The sequence below is a fragment of the Schistocerca piceifrons genome, chromosome 6 (assembly GCF_021461385.2).
Source record: "Schistocerca piceifrons isolate TAMUIC-IGC-003096 chromosome 6, iqSchPice1.1, whole genome shotgun sequence".
Lineage (NCBI taxonomy): Eukaryota > Metazoa > Arthropoda > Insecta > Orthoptera > Acrididae > Schistocerca > Schistocerca piceifrons.
This window is the reverse complement of record NC_060143.1, coordinates 93,643,378-93,665,311: the sequence shown is the minus strand read 5'-3', so window position 1 is coordinate 93,665,311 and position 21,934 is coordinate 93,643,378. Positions and strand designations below refer to the sequence as shown.

General features: G+C 40.6%; 2 protein-coding genes across 2 annotated transcripts in view; one reads left to right on the top strand and one right to left on the bottom strand.

The window, feature by feature from the left end:
• Positions 1-3,644, bottom strand: part of LOC124803061 (proteasome subunit beta type-5-like) — a 57,020-nt gene extending 53,376 nt beyond the window's left edge. The window contains exon 1 of the mRNA XM_047264189.1: positions 3,419-3,644. Within this exon, the coding sequence (XP_047120145.1) occupies positions 3,419-3,565 (147 nt within the window). The 5' untranslated portion in view covers positions 3,566-3,644. The remainder of the gene's footprint in view (positions 1-3,418) is intronic.
• Positions 3,645-3,857: 213 nt separating this feature from the next.
• Positions 3,858-21,934, top strand: part of LOC124803162 — a 243,351-nt gene continuing 225,274 nt past the window's right edge. The window contains exons 1-2 of the mRNA XM_047264343.1: positions 3,858-3,916; positions 4,046-4,171. The gene's annotated coding sequence lies outside the window, so the exon portion shown is untranslated. The remainder of the gene's footprint in view (positions 3,917-4,045; positions 4,172-21,934) is intronic.

The window sequence follows — 21,934 nt, the reverse complement described above, 5'->3', positions numbered from 1 at the left end:
TTTCTTTGAATGATTCTTTAGCTGTTGCAGTGGAATTGAGTGGCCGGTAAAAACATCTGATTGTTAACTTGAGTTCACCTAGGGCTGTTAATCACAGTCAGATTGAATTTAGATATCAACAGAGATCTGTAGTAAAATTATAAGAAGCACTAGAAATATTATGCAAATAATGCTACATTAACCTATAGAAGAACCAAATGACAGCCCACCTTCATAAAGGTTATTACAAACACCTTGTGCCAGCCATGCACAAAGTATTTCCATTGAATTTCCAGGTACACATACACGAAATGAGCAATCCTTTGGCAAGTCAAAATTACAAATTACTATGTACATCACAGTTCACCAAAACATTGTTCCCATAACATGTCATGCCTACCAGGGTGTCACAAGACTGTCAATAGCCAGTGCATGAGACAGAATGATAAGCACAACAGGTATCACTCCAGTACGTAGATTCTGTCAGTAAATGTCAAATACATAATATAAAAACAATAATGATTCTAAAAATACATATATAACTAGTTCTGTAATGTTTATAAAATATTTTTGATGATTTCTTCGTGACAATATTGCTAAGAAACCCTATACACCATATTTATGATACTTGCATTATATCATTACAAAACTGCAAGTACTTTTTTTGACAATACTGCTAAGTAATTGAGAAACGTAGTTTCAAAAGAAAAATAATTTTTTAAAAGCTTATTACAAGAAACTGAAGTTAGCCAAAGAATACTGAACATGAGAAACCAAAATGCAATCCTGACTCAAATGGCACGTGGGAAAAAGGAACACCTAAATCTTTCCATTCGAGCTCTGATTTCTCTAATTTTATTATGATGATCATTTCTCCCTATGTAGGTGGATGTCAACAAAATGTTTTCGCATTCGGAAGAGAAAGTTGGCGATTTAAATTTTGTAAACAGATCTTGCCACAAAGAAAACCGCCTTTGTTTCAGTGACTGCCACCCCAACTCGTGTATCATATCAGTGACACTCGCCCCCATTGCGCGAGAACACAAAACAAGCTGCCCTTCTTTGCACTTTTTCGATGACCTCTGTCAATCCTACCTGGTAAGGATCCGACACTGTGCAGTAATATTCCAGCAGAGGATGGACAAGTGTAATGTAGGCTGTCTCTTTAGCGGGTTTGCCGCATCTTCTAAGTATTCTGCAAACAGAGTGCAGTCTTGTTTCGCCTTCCCCCACAGTATTATCTCTGTGGTCTTTCCAATTTAAGTTGCTTGTAATTTTAATTCCTTGGTATTTAGTTCAACTGACAGCCCTCAGATTTGTGGAGTTCATTCATTACATTATTTTAATATAAGTTACAGACTGATATACACCAAAGAGTCAAAGAAACTGGTATACCTGCCTATTATCATGTATGGCCCCTGTGAGCATGTACAAGCGCCGCAACACGATGTCGCATGGACTCTACTAAAGTCTGGAGTAGCGCTGGAGGGAATTGACACCACGATTCCTGCAGAGTTGTCCATAAATCCGTAAGAGTACAAGGGGGTGGAGATCTCTTCTGAACAACATGTTGCAAGGCATCCATGTTATGCTCAAAAATGTTCATGTTTGTGGAGTTTGGTGGCCAGTAGAAGTGTTTAAGCTCAGAAGTGTGTTCCTGGAGCCACTCTGTAGCAATCCAGAACCTGGGGGGTGTCACATTGTCCTGCTGGAATTGCCCAAGTTTGACGGAATGCACAATGGACATGAATGGATGCATGTGATCAGAAAGGATGCTTACATGCGCGTCACCCGTCACAGTTGTATCTACACATATCAGGAGTCCCATATCAATCCAACTGCACATGCCCCACACCATTACAGAGCCTCCACCACTTTGAACAGTCCCCTACTGGCATGCAGGGTCGATGGATTCATGAGGTTGTCTCCACACCTGTACACGTCCATCCACTAGATACAATTTGAAACAAAACTCATCTGATCAGACAACACATTTCCAGTCATCAATAGTCCAATATCGATGTTGACAGGCCCAGATGAGGCATAAATCTTTGTGTCATGCAGTCATCAAAGGTACACGAGTGGGCCGTTGGCTCCGAAACCCATATCGATGATGTATCATTGAATGGTTCACATGATGACACTTGTTGATGGCCCACCATTGAAATCTGCAGCAATTTGCAGAAGGGTTGCACTCTTGTCATGTTGAACAGTTCTCTTCAGAAACTGTTGGTTCCATTCCTGCAGGATCTTTTTCCAGCTGCAGCGATGTTTGAGATTAGATGCTTTACTGCATTCCTGACATTCACAGTACACTTGTGAAATGGTCATATGGGAAAATCCCTACTTCAATGCTACCTCGGAGATGTGTCCCATCGCTTGTACGCTGATTATAACACCATGTTCAAACTCACTCATATCCTTATAGATTGTAGTAGCAGTAAGTGACCTAACAATTGTGCCAGACACTTGTTGTCTTATATATGCATTGCCGATCGTAGAGCCATATTCTGCCTGTTTACATATCTCTGTATTTGATTATGCATGTCTACACCAGTTTCTTTGGTGCTTCAGTGTATAACTTAATGCCTAGGAATATAGTAATGCTGTAACCCAATTGTCTTCATGCATCAACTTACAAAATGGCTATCCAATGTGGATGGAAACTTAAATAATCCATAATATAAGCCGAAATAATTAAAAGTTGCATAAAGTAGTTTCAACTGAATGCTGCTGCAAGCAGACCTCTTAACTGTGGTGGTGTCATAAAACGACTGATTAAGGGAAGCCTATAAGTATTCTTTTACTAATTATTTTCACTCTGCTGTTTGCGAAAAAAATTTGCCTAAATTATAGTGGAAAACAACCAGAAACGCTCAATTAATTTTTTTTCAGTTTGGGCGGGTGATATTGTTCCGCTAAACAAAACTGGTTCAGAATTTCATTTACATACCAGATCCCACAGGGTCATCCTTCCATAGCCAGATAAGCCATACAGCAACAAAGGCTTAATGAAACCAGGCACATGCTTAAATCTACCATTTTCTGTAAAGAGCAGTCTCAGTGGTTAGAATACCATTGTCACGCCTTCCTCTTAGTCCCATCGTAATAAAGATCGACAGCAATTGGAATTTGCAGAACAAAGACTAATTGAACCCGAAAGCTGTAGTAACAGTCATAGCAGGGCGTTTCGGTTATAAAAATTGTTCATAACTAGTCATGGCAAAGCGTTATTTTTCATTAAAAAGTATTTAACACACACTATAATACAGGCTAAAAATGAAAGAAAAGGAATAGGGACAGAATGCTATATGTATTGACAGAGAGGAAAAAAACCAAAGGTCGCTCAACGCCAGTTTTCTTTTTCCTTTTTAAGTGTTACTGGTGATATTAGAAAAATGTACCTATCATTGCCTTTAGGCAAATATCTTGCACTTACGTTCGAGAATGGAGGTTTCGCCAACTGCATGTTGTGAGTAAAATTTCCAGCTGAGAAATTAAAATCGAATCCATCGTGTAAATCCTGATTGACACGACAAGGATTTACAAAATTGCTCCTACAACCAGTAAGCACTTCCAATGCCATGATGACAAAACTGACGCCAAACTCACAAATCACAAGTAACTCCTGTAACACTCAGTGTTTGCACTTCTTCTAGTCATGCCAGGTTGGCCAACATAAGACTCAACGAATTTTTAAAATGTTGATTTACCCATGCTTTTGAGGATAAAAATAATTTTGGGCACTATATCACTAAAAATTTAACGGAAAAACACAATGAAGATTAAATCATTAAACCCTACTATACTATTCATTAAAGGAACGAAGTGATACGAACAATTGCATGCCTACACTCTATTCTCTTTGACCGCTCAGTAGTTGCGTCATATTGCACGGAGAAGTAGAAGTTGTTTGTTTATTGATGCATTATGGCAGGTAAGGTGACAGGAGTTGTGTGTAAATATGTTTTGTTGTTAAAATGTTGCTCGCTTCAGTGATGTGGAGAAGCGTTTGTTTAAGGAAATCCATCAGTCGCAAGTAAACCGAAATGAATAACATTTACAGATGTGCCAGAAAGGTCTTTAAATTTCCTGCGCTGTGAGTGACGCATGTTTGTTGTGACAGGCGTCGCAGGTTCTTAGCTTCTGTGCGGCGTCACGTTCGGCAAATTGGTGTTTGTCTCAAGGAATCGTAAGTAATCATTGGCATTTTATTTATTTAATTGAATCATGGATTAACAAGCACCTCAGTTGTTGTGAAAGAAATCAATGTCATGTTTCTAAAACAAGCTTGTAGTTTTCTAAATTAGTGGTCATTGATGTTAACAAACACCAAAATTTCACGACAAATATCTGCCCGACATCATTAACACCGTTATCATACTTAGGGCCAAACACGTCACCAGCCGTATTTTCTCGCCCTCCGTTGCTCTGTAATTTACTAGCAATCTGGTGTTACCAGTAGGACGCAACTTCTTTGCAGATTTATTTACATTAAAGTTTTGCATTCTGTATTTTACTTAATGCATATGTGCATTCGTCTGCACATATCTCTTCGATGGAACTTATTTAATGCCTTACTGGATTTAGATAAACCCTGGAAAGAGAGTATTCATTACCCGTCACTGTATGTGATTTTTTGTCATCAGGATATATTTACCATTTGATTCAATTTTTCCTTTTATTTCTGAAGCGTAAGTAATGCAGATTAAAAAAAATCGACGAATTGGTATATTTTTATATTACCTAGGACACCTTACAGATTATTCCTTTTAGGGAGACTCATGGCTGTGACTGATGAAATCTTCATGAACCTGTAACAGTGTAGTCTTACACCTGTCTCTCGAGAAGTTCCCTGCTTGACATCTTTGCCTGAACGGATACGGTGTTCATGATTATGTCTTTTTCTCAAGGTTTTCATTGTATACAATATGTTTATTTCTATCCAGTATGCCCTACATTGTTTTTGTTACAACCTGGGGTGTCCCAACATTGAACATGGCTATTTTTCACTGGTAGGGGCTTACTACATTTTCCTTCTCTTGTCGATCAGCAGTACTTGACATTACTGTATACATGTCACAGGTATTTTTAGTAATCACCTTTTGGATCTGCAGCTTTTGGCTTTCTTTCCATGTTTGCAGTTAAATTATTGGATAAAGATTCTCCTTTTTATGTAAAAACATTGTTTTTTTTTTTTTTTTTTTTTTTTTTTTTTTTTTTTTTTTTTTTTTTTTTTTTTTTTTTTTGGGTTACTGAAACATGTTTCTGCACATCTGTGCCATCATCAGTGAGTTTAGTTTGTTGAAAACTGTAAACAGTGAACATATTTTAGGTTGTAATTGACCTAGCAAATTGAGACCTAAAGAAAGTTTTGTTTATTTTTATTCTTACCGTGCTTTTACATTATATGATTTTGCAGGACCATCTATATGGTGTCCTTTACTGATAGCGTGTCATCAACAAACCAAATGATGTAAATGTGAATTTCATTGGCAAGTTAAAACATCACTCTTTTTTTTTTTGAAGTGATTTTGGGGTTAAAAAGACCATGGTGTGTACTATCTATTCAGAAATTCATCTTTGTATTGGATGATCATGTCAGACATAATTTGAATTTGTTTTTAAAGCTTCATTGTCTCCCAGCATCTTTAGTTCAAAAGGGAGGTGGTCAGATATTTTCATGACTGCCTGCATTGCACCTTTCTGTGGAACAAAGGCCTGCCTGTATGTTTAAGTTGTGGATAGCAGAGATAATTTTTGTTCCTAGCCTGATATTTGTTAATGTAGCATTATTTTAAATGTTTGCCTTATTCTTCACAACAAACTATGCAAGAGCAAATCTATTGTGAGACTTGTTAGTATGCCTATTTTTTTTTAAACAGATACCCACAAGATTCCCAGCCAAAACTATAACGCATAATGTAAGTAAAAGGAAACAAGTTATGTAAGGTAGCACAATTGCCAGTGTACCATTAACAGTAATATTGCACTAGTTTTTAAATTATTTTATTTTGGACACTGGAATACAAACGTCTCAAAAATGAGATCGACAGGAAGTGCAAAATGGCTAAGCAGGGATGGCTAGAGGACAAATGTAAGGATATAGAGGCCTATCTCACTAGGGATAAGATAGATACTGCCTACAAGAAAATTAAAGAGACCTTTGGAGATAAGAGAACGACTTGTATGAATATCAAGAGCTCAGATGGGAACCCAGTTCTAAGCAAAGAAGGGAAAGCAGAAAGGTGGAAGGAGTATATGGAGGGTCTATACAAGAGCAATGTACTTGAGGACAATATTATGGAAATGGAAGAGGATGTAGATGAAGATGAAATGGGAGATGTGATACTGCGTGAAGAATTTGACAGAGCACTGAAAGACCTGAGTCGAAACAAGGCCCCCGGAGTAGACAACATTCCATTGGAACTACTGACTGCCTTGGGAGAGCCAGTCCTGACAAAACTCTACCATCTGGTGAGCAACATGTATGAGACAGGCGAAATACCCTCAGACTTCAAGAAGAATATAATAATTCCAATCCCAAAGAAAGCAGGTGTTGACAGGTGTGAAAATTACCGAACTATCAGTTTAATAAGTCACAGCTGCAAAATACTAACACGAATTCTTTACAGACGAATGGAAAAACTAGTAGAAGCCAACGTCGGGGAAGATCAGTTTGGATTCCGTAGAAACACTGGAACACGTGAGGCAATTCTGACCTTACGACTTATCTTAGAAGTAAGATTAAGGAAAGGCAAACCTACGTTTCTAGCATTTGTAGACTTAGAAAAAGCTTTTGACAATGTTGACTGGAATACTCTTTTTCAAATTCTAAAGGTGGCAGGGGTAAAATACAGGGAGCGAAAGGCTATTTACAATTTGTACAGAAACCAGATGGCAGTTATAAGAGTCGAGGGACATGAAAGGGAAGCAGTGGTTGGGAAGGGAGTGAGACAGGGTTGTAGCCTGTCCCCGATGTTGTTCAATCTGTATATTGAGCAAGCAGTAAAGGAAACAAAAGAAAAATTTGGAGTAGGTATTAAAATTCATGGAGAAGAAATAAAAACTTTTAGGTTCGCCGATGACATTGTAATTCTGTCAGAGACAGCAAAGGACTTGGAAGAGCAGTTGAATGGAATGGACAGTGTCTTGAAAGGAGGATATAAGATGAACATCAACAAAAGCAAAACAAGGATAATGGAATGTAGTCTTAATTAAGTCGGGTGATGCTGAGGGAATTAGATTAGGAAATGAGGCACTTAAAGTAGTAAAGGAGTTTTGTTATTTGGGGAGCAAAATAACTGATGATGGTCTAAGTAGAGAGGATATAAAATGTAGGCTGGCAATAGCAAGGAAAGCGTTTCTGAAGAAGAGAAATTTGTTAACATCCAGTATTGATTTAAGTGTCAGGAAGTCATTTCTGAAAGTATTCGTATGGAGTGTAGCCATGTATGGAAGTGAAACATGGACGATAAATAGTTTGGACAAGAAGAGAATAGAAGCTTTCGAAATGTGGTGCTACAGAAGAATGCTGAAGATTAGATGGGTAGATCACATAACTAATGAGGAGGTATTGGATAGGATTGGGGAGAAGAGAAGTTTGTGGCACAACTTGACCAGAAGAAGGGATCGGTTGGTAGGACATGTTCTGAGGCATCAAGGAATCACCAATTTAGTACTGGAGGGCAGCGTGGAGGGTAAAAATCGTAGAGGGAGACCAAGAGATGAATACACTAAGCAGATTCAGAAGGATGTAGGTTGCAGTAGGTACTGGGAGATGAAAAAGCTTGCACAGGATAGAGTAGCATGGAGAGCTGCATCAAACCAGTCTCTGGACTGAAGACCACAACAACAACAAGGAGTTTTAATTAGATAAGGCAATACTGAATGGCTGCCATGTACTGTTGCTGGAACTGGTGTATGACATTCCAAGATTGCTCCCTCTCAAATTGTTTGAATTTCCTATATGGCACTTATGCATTTGCTTCCATTGGCAGAAATGGCAATGCATGGACACCACCTGTTATGCATGAGTGAGTGCTGCATGCCATAACTGGTATTTCTATACTTTGTACAGTCTTATAAAATGGTATTTATGAGTTTTTACTAATGCTAGTAATTTATATGCTGTAAGTTACCAAAATTTTTTGTACCAGAAAGTTTGTCTCATCTATCCTAGTGCCACAACCAGTGTATTATTTTTGACCACTCAATGCATTGTTTTGTGAAAGAATACTTTTTTGTTAAATAATGTAAAGTGATTTATGTGAATTATTTACTGATGAAATTGTTTTATATGATGTAGAAATGAAAATGTAGTTTTGAACAAACAAATGGAGCATTTATCATGTATCCAGTGCTGCCTAGTGGTTTAGTCCACATCGTTTCCAATTTGTTCCTTGGTAGCAGTTTGCACTGGTCTTGTGGTTGGGAATTTTGATGAGATACAATGTATCTACTGATCAATTTTAAGTGTTTAATATAACATTGGTTAGCTAGAAAGTCGAATTTCACTCATACTATGTCTCTAATCAATAGTGAAATGTAACATATTTCGTACCTTTTGATACAAGTTTTGTGTTGTATTTTTTAGCTTTTGATAATTACAGAATGTTGAAAAGCATAAGGTGATTTTGGAATAATAGAAAGTGTGGTCAAAGCAACAGAAAGTTATTAAAGTGCATCCAAATGGTCATTTCATCTCACAGCATTTTCGTGCAAATTGTTTTCATTTTTTATTTATTTATTTTTTATAGCTTGTGGCATACATCTATTTTATTTTCCTCTTAATCCTTAAGCCATTCCAGAGACCCAATATTGCACTCTTTTAAGATATTGATGAAATTATGTTGTTAAAATAGTTGCAGTCATTCTGCCTCAGTTGCTGCTTCAAATATTATAATAATAGTATTTGTTGTAAGTAACATTCAGTTTCAAAAGAAATTAATATTTGTTCTTGTCTACAAGACAAACATAAGTATTTCCTGTTGTCAATTGAGCATCTTCATCTAGTTGGTCTGTAGCAATTTGTTTTGTGGAGCAAGAGCAGCACTAAGTAGCATTGATCCATTTGCAAATGTTATTGTATGATTGAGGAAACATTAAGGAAAATCATTGAAACTGATCATGTAAGCCAAAAGTAAAAAGTAACTAATTAATATTAAGTTTTCAGGAGAATGATTATGGCAAAACTGGAGATTACGGTACCACCAGTCGTCTTTGACCTATGACGTCACCAAAATGATGGACACCCCCGTGTCAAGTGTATACAACGTACAACCATGATGTCTCTCATTATGCCCATGAAAGGACATAAATGATACACAAAATATTTAATTACAGCAATACAATGAAACTAGTTGGACAACTGCAGGAATTAAAGGGTTTTGAGCAGGGGAAAAGTAACTATACTACAATTATAATAATAAAGACATACAGAAATTGACACAAATGAAAAAAAAAATCAAGCAAACAAAGTCCTCAGCAATTGAAAAAAAAAAAAAAAAAAATGGTGTCAGAGATTTCACTTCACCTTTGTAGTGTAAACATAGTGACTGTGATTCCATGCACATACTACACACAACAGCTAGGCCCAGTACTGCAAATTTCACTTGACATATATGTGGGATTACCATCATTTTTTGTGTTCAACCCAAGCCATATTTTTGAAATACCTAATCGTCTTGGCAGTTTACTGAAACATTAAACTTTATTTATTCAGAGGTATTTTTCACTAGCTTAAAAAAAGTCTCTGATAGTTGCTGAAGCAGTAGCATTAATAGGACGCCAGTGTTTAGCTGTTTCCACATGGTCTTTAATATCACCCTTTCCTTTGTGTGCAACAAAAAATTCTACACTACATAGTGTTCAACATATGTGTTCATTGCTAATGTCCTTAAACAATGTCAGAGATTTGTATTCCTGTTGCATGTTAACATTAAACTCTTTCTGTTGCTCATTGCTAAATGATAAGACAAAAGGTGGACAGAGATAAAATTTGTAGAGACGATCTCTACATCAACATCAGTGCTAATTGATGTTGGTTGAGAGACGTTGCAGTGCCATATCCCTTTATAAATAGGTTACAACACCAATATGTGCAATAGTAATGGACACTTTGGATCACATGTAGAAAGTACTAAATTTTGACCTTAACGGACTTCTTTTCCAGAGTGATGTCACAGCAAAAATTGAATTAACTCTAATGATTGTTTTGATGAACTTTCGGCAAGTTCGGAAGTTGAGAGAGATGAAGGTTCAGTTTTGTATGTATCAAACACTCATAAAACACCTTGGCTTTTCCTAAATTGAACCTGTGGCCTAATATCGGAGCTGATAACTCGCAATATATTGATCAGTGCCTCACTTTAATATTTAGTGACTTTCCCAAATTAATCAGTGAAATTCAATCCTCAAATCAATCATCACATGATGACAACAGTTTAAAAATGTTCGTACATATCTTTATCATATTCCAACGTATAAAGGTTCTTGATTGAGAAAGACATCAATGTTCCCAATCATCAATGTACAAGGTGAACACAAAGTCTTGTCCTGATCATAAAAATTTATAACAGATTAACTGCTTGACAAAATAAGTTACATTTGATGCCGTTACAAAGGTTACTGTTACTAGTTGTTGTGACCAATAGATGGCACTAGTGTTCCACAACACCAACACTATCTGTTAAGTCACATTAGTTGCTGCCGAAATGGTGTTGAAGCACGAGAAAGCGCAATGTATGCTTTGGTTTCATGAAACGAAATCACCCATCAATGTTCAGCATAAATTTCGGGCTTCTTAAGGATGCAGCCCTCCTGACATTAAATCAATAAAGCCATGGTATGCAAAGTTTAACAAAACAGTCAGCGTTGAAGATCATCCTCGAAGTGGCAGGCCTCGTGTGAGTGATGCAACTGTTGATCGTATTCGGCAATCATTTCAACGGAGTCCATGTAAATCAACTTGCCAAGCATCACGTGAACTTCAAATACCGCAAGCAAATGTGGTGATGATTCTTCATGAAAGGCTTAGGTTGCATGCTTACAAAGTGCAAATCGTGCAGGTCTTGCAACCCAATGATTTGCTGACATGTGCTGAATTTGCAACTGAAATTCTCAACAGGACCGATGGCGCTAACAATTACTTAAATCGCAAATGCTTTACCAATGAATCCATCTTTCATGTTAGTGGAATGATAAATAGGCATAATGTCCATATATGGGGTTCAGAGTCTCCACATGCTACTGTACAGTTACAGTTAGACAGCAAAAAAGTGAATCTTTGATAATGCGGCCTCATGCATAACAAGGTTTTTGGACCGTTTTTCTTTGCAGAAAAATCCATTACCGCTAACATTTACTTAGATGTTATGCAACAGTTCATTGCCCCACAGTTAGAAGAATATCAACCATGGATACTTTTCCAGCAAGATGGAGACCCCCCCCCCCCCCCGCGCACCCACACACACACACACACACACATTGGGCTTTGATAGTGTGTGATTTCCTGGATGACACATATCTGGATCAGCTCTCCAGACATTATGCCCCCTGACTTTTTTTCTGGGGCTATATCAAGGTCAGAGTCTATGCCACACCAGTTGCTAACGACGATGAACTGAAGGCTAGGATACAAGCTGCTGTGGGTACTGTGACAGAACACATGTTATGAAACACCTGGTGGGAACTGGAATACTGCCTCGACATTCTCTGAGCTACCATTAGAGCACACATTGCTCACCCTGTATATTTTCACATGAGAAGTCATACACTAATACACATGTTCTTAGTATCAAGTTTAAACAAGATCCGACTGTAAACATGCCATTTTACCATTTCCAGCATAGCTCTCCATTATTACAGAATGTTTCAACAGTTATTTTCGTTCATTAAGTTAGTGCCAGGTCTTCTCTCACCTGAGAGCCTTTGCATGGAAGGCAACAGTGGCCAGATCACAGACACTGGCGTAGGTGCTGAAGATGCTGCCGACTGCAAGGTTGACTCATCTGCCAACTGAGCAGTAGGATGTGGTGTAACTGTCTGGAGCTTCTTGTCGCACCATATCCCCCACTTGCTAGCTAGTTTGGCTGGTAATGAGATTAGTACTGTTGTTTCAAATTATATTGTATGGACATCGTGGATAAATTGCTTTTATGCTTGGATTGTGTTGTGACTCACTGAACTTTCAAAGTGCCGTCGCGCAGTTACGCGCGTCCTCTACATGCGGCGCTGTCTGCCAGCTATGCAGCAGCAGTGCCACCTAAGTGGCCAGCCAGCCAGCCAGCGGCCGCTAGACTTGGACTCTGTTACGATTTGACTGATTTGACTGTTAAAGTGTACACACGTCTTACTCTGTTTACTTGATCTGTGACTTTCATGTATTGCGTCTTTCTTGAAATATATTTGTTCAACTTGAAGTTATAACAATTGGCGACAAGGTAGTGATTTTCCTTTTCCATCATTGACCCACATGTTTCCATGGCTACTTTAGAGCAACTATTGCAAGGTCTCATAGAACAGCAAACGCTTCTCACAAATGCGATTCGTGATTTCGTCACGGCATCCAATGTGGGGCGTCTCTCGTCGTTGTCTCTACCTACTTTTCCTCCTTACGACGAGACAGCGGAAGACTGGTCTGATTACGAAAAACGTCTTCGACAGCACTTCTTAGCATTTCATGTTGCGGATGAACAAACATGTAAGTCTCTGTTCCTTCATGAATTTCACCTCAAATGTATTGGTTGTTGCCGCAGTTGGCTCCTTCGATAGATCCTGCATCTTTGTCCTTTGCTGAAATGTGCTCACTTTTGTCCGTCTATTTTCAAAAGCAAATGCATGTGGTAGCCTCTCATGTTGCCTTTTATCATTGTCAAAAACAACCGAATCAATCCTATCGCACTTGGGTTGCTAAACTTCACGGCCTCAGTAGAAAGTGTCTGTTTTTTACTGAAGTTCATAAAGAATCCTACACCGATTCCATGGTATGGGATGCTATTATCTGATCGGCGCCCGACAAAGAAGTTAGGCAACATGCCCTTCAGTTGGCAAATCCGACTCTAGATGAAGTCCTATGCATCGCTCAGTCTTTTGAAATTTCTCGCGCCGCTGGACTGCAAATAGAGGCATGGGGCAATGTCGGGGAAGTACAACCTCTGTGCGATGTTGACGAAGCGTGTGGCGTGTCCCTGCCAGCCGACGTGGCTGCAGTACCCTCCCAAGCGCAGCCTTTGCTTAACCGTAAACAAACCTCTAAGAATCTGCGGCAAAACCCACGGGAACTTCCTTCGTGTTCGCGGTGTTTTACGAAACATTCCCGAGAATTTGTCCACAACATTGGGCCGTGTGCCACAAATTCAAAAAAAAAAAAAAAAAAAAGGTCATGTGTCATCTGTTTGCAAATCCGACCGCATACATGATGTTCATGAACATGATGCTGATTCTGACTCTTTGTTGTCTGTGTCCGCAGCTCGTGGTCTTGCAGTAGCGTTCTTGCTTCCTGCGCACGGGGTCCCGGGTTCGATTCACAGTGGGGTCAGGGATTTTCTCTACCTCGTGATGACTGGGTGTTGTGTGTTCTCCATCATCATTTCATCATCATTGACTTGCAAGTCGCCGAAGTGGCGTCAACTAAAAAGGACTTGCAATACGGCGGCTGAACTTCCCCACATGGGGTCTCCCGGCCAACAATGCCATACGATCATTTCATTTGTTGTCTGTCAATTGTACTTCTTCCCTTTCTGGGAAGTTATTCCTCACTGTCCAAATACTTGGTCAAGATGTTTGCATGCAGGGGGATACTGGTTCTGCTGCCACTATCATCAATTCTCAGATGTATCTTCAGTTGGGATCTCCAATCCTGTCACCTGTCACTAGGCAATTACGGACTTACAATAAACAGATTTCTCTCTTGGGACAATTTGATGCTGAGGTATCTTACAAATCTGTTGTTCGCACTGTTCCCATATTTGTGGTCGACCATAGTAATGCGGAGAATCTTTTTGGTTTCGATGCCTTTCGCATTTTTGGGTTCTCCATAGATGACTCTGTCAATATAGTCTCTGATGCTATTCCTTATGCTCAGTTGGATTTCTTGTCAACATCATTTTCGTCCCTTTTTTCTCCTGGGTTAGGCCATGCAAACGACTTTGAAGCTCATATCACACTCAGACCCACTGCTCGGCCTAAGTTTTTCCGGGCTCGGCCCATTCCTGTGGCCCTTCGTGATCAGGTCAAACGGGAGCTGGATCGTCTCACTGCTTCAGGGGTCTTGCTGCCTGTCACTTCCAGTGAGTGGTCCTCTCCTGTCGTTGTCGTTGCTAAGGCAAATGGTGATATTCGTCTCTGTGGCAATTTCAAAGCCACTGTAAATGCTCAATGCCATATCGACTCTTACCCTATGCCTCGACCTGAAGAATTGTTCACTAAACTTGCGGGAGGCCAGTATTTTTCTAAACTTGACCTGTCAGAAGCTTATCATCAACTTCCTCTCGACACTGCTTCCTGGCAGTTTCTGGTCCTTAACACGCCTTTCGGCCTCTATCAATACCATTGATTGCCATTCGGGGTTGCCAGTGCCCCTGCTCTCTTTCAGTGATTCTTGGAACACTTATTACTCACTGTCCCTGGGTGTATAAATTACCAGGACGACATTGTTGTCACTGGCTCCACCACTGAAGAACATCTTCAAAATCTCCGCTCACTTTTTCATGTCTCACAGACTGCCGGTCTTATGTGTAATCTTCAGAAATCAAAATTTTTTCTGGCATCTATCACGTACTTGGGGTTTCAACTCTCTCAGGATGGTAGTCGTCCGCTTCAGCAAACTGTCGCTGTGATCGATGCCCTTCCTCGCCCTACATCTGTTAAGGAACTGCGGGCCTTCTTGGGGAAAATAGCATACTATCACAAGTTTTTACCGTCTGCTGCTTCGGTGGCTCAGCCGTTGCATCGCCTGTTGCATAAAAACGTGCCTTTTCACTGGTCCGCGTCATGCAATGCAGCTTTCCAGAAATTGAGGACTATGCTGAAACAGGTCCCGTGCCTGGCTACTTATCGACCTGGCCAACATCTTGTTCTTGCCACGGACGCCTCTCAATACGGGGTCAGTGCAGTCCTTGTGCACCATTTTTCTGACGGTTCTGAACAACCCATTGCTTATGCCTCCAAAACGCTCACGGATGCCCAACAAAAGTATTCTCAAATTGGCCATTATTTATGCTCTTCATAAGTTTGGTGTTTTTCTCTGTGGATCCAAATTTCATCTTGTCACGGATCACAAACCACTGTGTTTCCTTGTTTCATCCATCTACGTCACTTCCCGACAGGGCTGCACACCGCCTCCACCGTTGGGCTCTTTACTTGTCTTGTTTCAATTATGAGATTCATTTCCGGCCGATGGCTCAACATGCGAATGCTGATGCACTGTCTCGCCTTCCCATGGGTCCTGATCTGGCATTTGGTAGGGACGAACTTTTGTGTTTCCACCTGGATGTTGCCAAGCAGCGGGTAGTGGACTGGTTCCCCATCACCGACTGGCGGCTGCTACGGGTTCTGACCCTACCCTCTCCTGGGTTTTATGCAGTATTCAGAAGGGTTGGCCAGATCGTCCATCCGCTAAGACTTCTGATCCGTTGCGGAACTATTACACTTTGCGTTAGCGCCTCACGGCTAGGGATGGTGTTATCCTCCTTTCTACCGAAAATGCTTTGCTTCATGTTGTGGTACCTGCGTCTTTGTGTGATTTGGTCTTGCACCTCTTTCACCAAGAGCACTGGGGTGTGTCTCGCACAAAATCTCTGGTGCGCTGTCATGTGTACTGGCCTGGCATCGACTCTGAAATCGCACACATGGTCACTGCCTGCGGCCCTTGTGCGTCACAGGCCGCCGCCCCAAAGCCATCTTTGTCACCGTGGCCTTCGCCTGAGAAGCCCTGGGAGCGTATTCATGCTGACTTCGGGGACATTTTTTAGGTACTTATTGGCTTCTCATTACTCCTTTCATTGTCCGTTGCACGTCACCTACCACCGCGGCAACCACCAATGCTCAAGCTCGCATTTTCTCTTTGGAAGGCCTTCCCTCTACTCTTGTTACTGATAATGGTCCACAATTTGCCTCTTCTGATTTTGCGAATTTTTGTGCCTGTCACGGCATCATGCATGTCACGGTCCCTCCGTTCCATCCACAGTCAAACCATGAGGCTGAACGACTGGTCTGCCCATTTAAGGCTCAGATGAGGAAACTCCTGACTTCTTCTGCTGATGATGTGCTTCTCCAATTTCTGGCTTCTTACCGTTTCACCCCCATGGGCGACCACAGCCCGGCTGAGCTCTTACATGGCCGACAGCCCCACACGCTATTTCATCTTGTGCGGCCTTCCACCTCACAGCCGCGGGTGCCTTCGCTTGGCCGGTTCACCGCCGACGACCTTGTATGGGTACGGGGATATGGCAGGCGGCCAAAATGGAGTCCTGGCCGCATCTTACAACACTGTGGCCAACGCCTGTATAAAATCCAGATGGACACTGGTGTTGTAGTGCGTCATTCGGACCAGCTTTGGCCTCGTGTGCCAGCAACGCCTGTTCCGGATGCCGCTACACCACCTTCGGCCCTACCTGACGCTTGGGATACTGGAATCTCTCATTACTCACAACGCAGTCCTCTCACCATCATATCGGTGCCAGCACAAGAACTGACGCCACCAGTAGACATGCCCATGCAGGAACCAGATAACCATCATCTGTCGGAGTAACTCTACTCGCCTCCTTCTCCTACGGTCGCGTACACATCGCCCATGTCTCCTGTTATAACAACCGGACTTGCCGCAACGGGCAGACTGGTGCACGGGGCCACAGCAGATTCGACCCCCACGTCTCCTGTTGTCTCGACCTGTTAACATCGGGGACACTTCCGTCCGTACGGGAAGCCTCCTCCTCGAGACTTTACGGCCAGTCAAACAACACCTGTGGACATTAGCAATCTACAGGCCACCTCCATTAAGACCTGTGCAAAAAATTCAAAGGGGGGAAAAGTGTTGTGACTCGGCGATCTTTCAAAGTGCCGCCGCACAGTTACGTGCGTCCTCTATATGTGGCGCTGTCTGCCAGCCATGCAGCAGCAGCACTACCTAAGCAGCCAGCCAGCCAGCGGCCGCTACACTTGCCACCTCCATTACTTTCCCTTTCATTTCGATTATAATGTAAATGAATTTCATTGTTTGTGTAGCTTGATGTATCCTTGTATTGGTACCTAGGTTTATTGTATTGGTAACAGGTGTTAATGTACTATTTTTATTTTAACAGTGCTCCTTTAGTGTTTTTAACCTTTTTCTAGTCGTTAACTTATACTTACTCCCATATAATATTATAGAAAATTTTCCACTTACGTATTCATGTCTATCCAAGTCACTCTCTCATTACATGCTGGTCTATTTAATCTTCACACTATCAGAATACTTGATTACACTTCCTTTTTATCGAGGATCATAAGTCCATCCGATAACCATTGTTGTCTGTGGACAAGATTTTTAAAAAAAATTTATTATTATTATTATTATTTATTTAGCTTCTGAGTATTCATAAGGTGGTTTATTGTGCATTTAATCTCCTAATTCAATTTTTAGTTAAAGCTTGCGTATTTGCCAGGGCGTTCTGCTCCCAATAATATTTACACCCCACAAAAAACTAATGATACTTTTCTTGTGAGACGACAAGGCGACACCTTCTGCATATGCTCAGTACAAACTCCATGCAGTATAACCACTTCACTACATTTCTCAAGATTTGAGAGAAGTTCCTTAAACCTAACTGTGAGAAGCATGTGGCTAGTGTCAAGTTTGGAGTGCTGTCCCATAATGTCTATGCAAACCATACTAATGACACTATCAGTACCTTCCTGCCCACATTTATGCCCCGGAACACCTGTGGTCCCCATTCACTTTTGTATGTTCCCTTGGTGCACTTATTACCCGAGGTCCTTAAGGTGCTTTACCTGTCCCTTCTGCCTCAACCATAAATCTATACATATTCTTAACTCTTTTGCTCCCTCATCTTTTTTTAAAGTCACTTTTAATAAGATTGCAGGTTTTTCCATTTTCACTACAATAATTAAATCACAGTCAAGGTACTCTTGATAACAAATCTCTAGTACCTCCCGCCGTGGAAGTCGAACACGCGCCAGAACAAATGGACGTGGTCTGCCCATGGAGTTCTCTGTGTCTGCTGTGGCTATTCCGCGCAGCGGCTCTCGCGCAGCAAGGGCGCCACCGCTACGCCACATGCAGACCGCGGCCAATAGCCGCTTCCCACGGTGTCGTATATAGGGACCCGCTCTGCCCTAGTCCAGTCAGTCTGGTACTCGCTCTGGATTGCGTTTCTATCTCGGCGGTACTGCGTTCTGGTCGTTGCTTGTTGTTGACATTGCCTGTCCCTGGTTCTGAGTGGATTTACTGTTGGTGTTTGGTGTGGTGGTTTCTACAAGCCTCCGTTGTTTATCTCTCCTTGTTGTGTCGATCATGGTCTGTCGTGGTCGGTTGTTGTCGGTTGTCGTTGATCTGTCATCTGACTCATCCTTGTGTTTACCCAGTGGTGCGTGTTCCACCGCTGGCGGCTTCCCCGCCTGGCGGCTCTGATCCGCAGCCCAAGGTGTTCCCGCAGTTGGTTTTGGTTACAACAAAATCTTTCAGAAATCCCTCGCCTTGACATCACACTGTTACATTCTTTATTATCCCACATTAGCTCATCCTCGCCTCTTCTTATTATCACACACTTCTGACTTATGGCTTGTGGAGCTCCTCTTCCTTTTCTTTTGCTTTTTTTAAAATGATCCTTCAGGGTAATCAGTTCCTTCAGTAATCTTATAAAGAGCCATTGTGAGTAACATCATTATACCTAAATAAAGTAAAGACTTTCATCTGATTAATTATTCTTCTCCTGGCTTCTTACATAGCAGTAAATGTTACTTTTGCCAACATGCTTATTACTTTTTCTGTCACACTGATTATTCTAGAATAATTATTTCTTTCATGCTAGCAGCCCACGAAATCTCTGAAAACCCCAGATATTTTAAGTGCCTCTTTTCCTGTGGCGTAATAATTTCATTCATGCTTATTCATCACACGGCTCACAAAGACAATGGGGCAGTGTAAACAGCTCTCATTGTTCAACTCTTCTGACACATCCTTTGACATGTTAAAATCCTGTTCAAAATTTGGGCGAAATGGAATTGGCTCATACCCTAAGTCATGTTTTGTTTTGCAAAAAGTATTCTCTTTCTCCTTACCCCAATTGTTTTCTGTTTCAGTAGATCTAGTAATTTCAAATTAGTGAGCTTCGTCCCTGGCGGGAAATGCATAAAAAAAACCCGACCATTCCCAGAAAGGACTTCACCTGTTTCCTATTACTTGGGCTTTGATACAGGGCAGTGGCTTCTACTCATGCAGGATCAGGCTGATACCTGAACTGTAAATTATGTGACCCAAAAACTTAACTTCGTGGCTTCCAAAAAAGGATTTAGCTAACTTAATCATAATGCCTTTCTCCTTTGATCTTGAAACTTAATGTAGGAATATGCTCTTCCAAAGTATTAGTTATAACTAAGATATCGTCTACGTATATGATTAATTTTTGCAACTGTTGTGGTCCTCAGGCAAAATCTAGTGCTCTGATGACATTCACTGAAATATTTAGCCCAAAGGGGAACACCCTGAACTGATATGACCTGCCTTGGGACAAGAAAGCTGTGTGTTCTCTGGAATCTGGATGCAATTTCTTGTGCCAGTATCCTGGTCTGAAATCCATTGTGCTAATATATTTCATTCCAGAGAGCTTCGTAAGGATTTCTTCCATTGGCATAGGGCGGTCTCTTTCCATTTCGATAATACAAGTTAGCGCCTTCACATCCGAAAGCAACTGAACTGTGATAGGACCTACTGCCGAACAAGAAAGCTGTGTGTTCCCTGGAATCTGGATGCAATTTCATGTGCCAGTAGCCTTCTTCGAGATCCATTGTGCTAATATATTTCATTCCAGAGAGCTTCGTAAGGATTTCTCCCATTGGAACAGGACAGTCTCTTTCCATTTCAATAATACAAGTTAGTGCCCTTTCATCCAAAAGCAATCATACATTACCTCCTGCTTTCTTTACCTCTAACAATGGATTGATAAGTGCACTACGGGTTCTCTCAATGATGCCTTGTTCAGCCATTTTCTCGACCTCTGTCGCAGCTGCCTTACTTAATTCCAAGGGTGTAGCATCTGTTGTTGTTGTTGTTTTTTTTTTATTATTCTTAATTTTCAGTTTGCATATGTATTCTTCTATAACCCCTGGTTTATCAGAGAAAACTTTGTAGATATCTAATTACAAAGATTTTGGCTCTTGCTTTTCTTCCACTAACAACAAACTGTTTTTATGTTCTCGTAGCTAATACATAGATGCTGAAACTATAACTTGTGCATTACGTATAATAGATTCTTCTACTTCTGATTCTATAAATCCAATGATCTGTCTTTTCTTATTATCTTGACATAAGGTCAAAAAATTCAGTACAGCCTTGTACTTATGAAGCCAATCTATTCTAGAAAGTAAGGATATATTAAACCAGGAACTACCAGGAAGGAGTGGGTAAACACTTCCTTGTTTGTAGAGAAGCTAAGGAAATCTTCTTTGCTTACAGTTTGACATTTTTGGCCTGTAACTCTGATGTAATGGGTAATGTATGACACCATCACTGTTTTCTTTTGACTTGATGTAATTTCTTTGCTAGAATGCTACTCTCACTTCCAGAATTGAGAATAATATGTACATTGGTACCCCCTATGTTTCCTTTGACAGTAGACTTTCTGTATATATTTCTTACAATGGGCTTATTTTCATACAACAAACCTTCCTGCCAGCTTTTAGTACCACCACATTCTATCAAAGTAATAGCAACAACAGGCCTCACTTGTGTCAAATTTGGGTCTCCCGAAGGTTGGCACTCACCTTGGGACCCTGTTAGTGTTCTGAATTCACGATAATAGTGTCCCTTGCTGGATGTCCATTTTCATTATGACTGAGTTCTTTTGCAGTCTACTCACTTTTGGATCCAGTCTGACTGTTTCCTTTGTGGATACTTCCCTGTTTTGCCTTTTCATTAAACAGTAGTGGCTACTATTTTCTATGTTTTTCCTTTAATCAAAATTTGAATCTTTGTTGAACTCCGCTTTATTCACCATAACCTGTCCATCTCCACTAGTTTTATTGAAAATATCCAATTGCTCTAAATAGCTTAAAATAACACTAATTTCGACCATTCTTTTCCTATCAACTTTTCCATTACATGTACCAGCATGCGACTAAGTGCACCTGAATTAGGCGACTCTTGCTTATGGTTTCATCCAGCAGCTTTCTCTTATTTAAATACCATTAAAAGTACTTTCTAAATCAACCCCATTTTTTGTTGTAGGGACATGGATCTAGCAACTTGAGCATAAGCTTCTGCTACTCGCATGCTGACTAGGATTTATCCTTGTACTGCTGTACAAAATCCGAGCACTCTTTAAAATGCTACTTACGCAATACTGCCCATTCGGCAGCTTCTGCCTCCAAATGTCCGGTCACAAATCGAATTTTCTTTCTGTAATCCCATTTAGGTGGCAAATCTCCCTGATAAATTTTCAAAAATATTTTGGGTGTTGTTCCCCTCCTGGTTTAAAGCTTGGGATCTGGCTAGACACATGGTTACTATTAGTCAAACTAAATTCCTCCCACCATTGACTAGGTGAATACAATTTGTCCTCTTTAGGTTGTTGTAAATGCAGCAAATTGATTTTGTTTGTTACTGTTTCTGTTGATTCTATCATATGATTCAAACAATCAAAAATGGCTGTATTACTCCTCTTCTCTACATTGTTACTACTGTTTGTAGTATTGGGACTCTTCTGCATCACAATCTCTGAGATTTGTTTATGACATT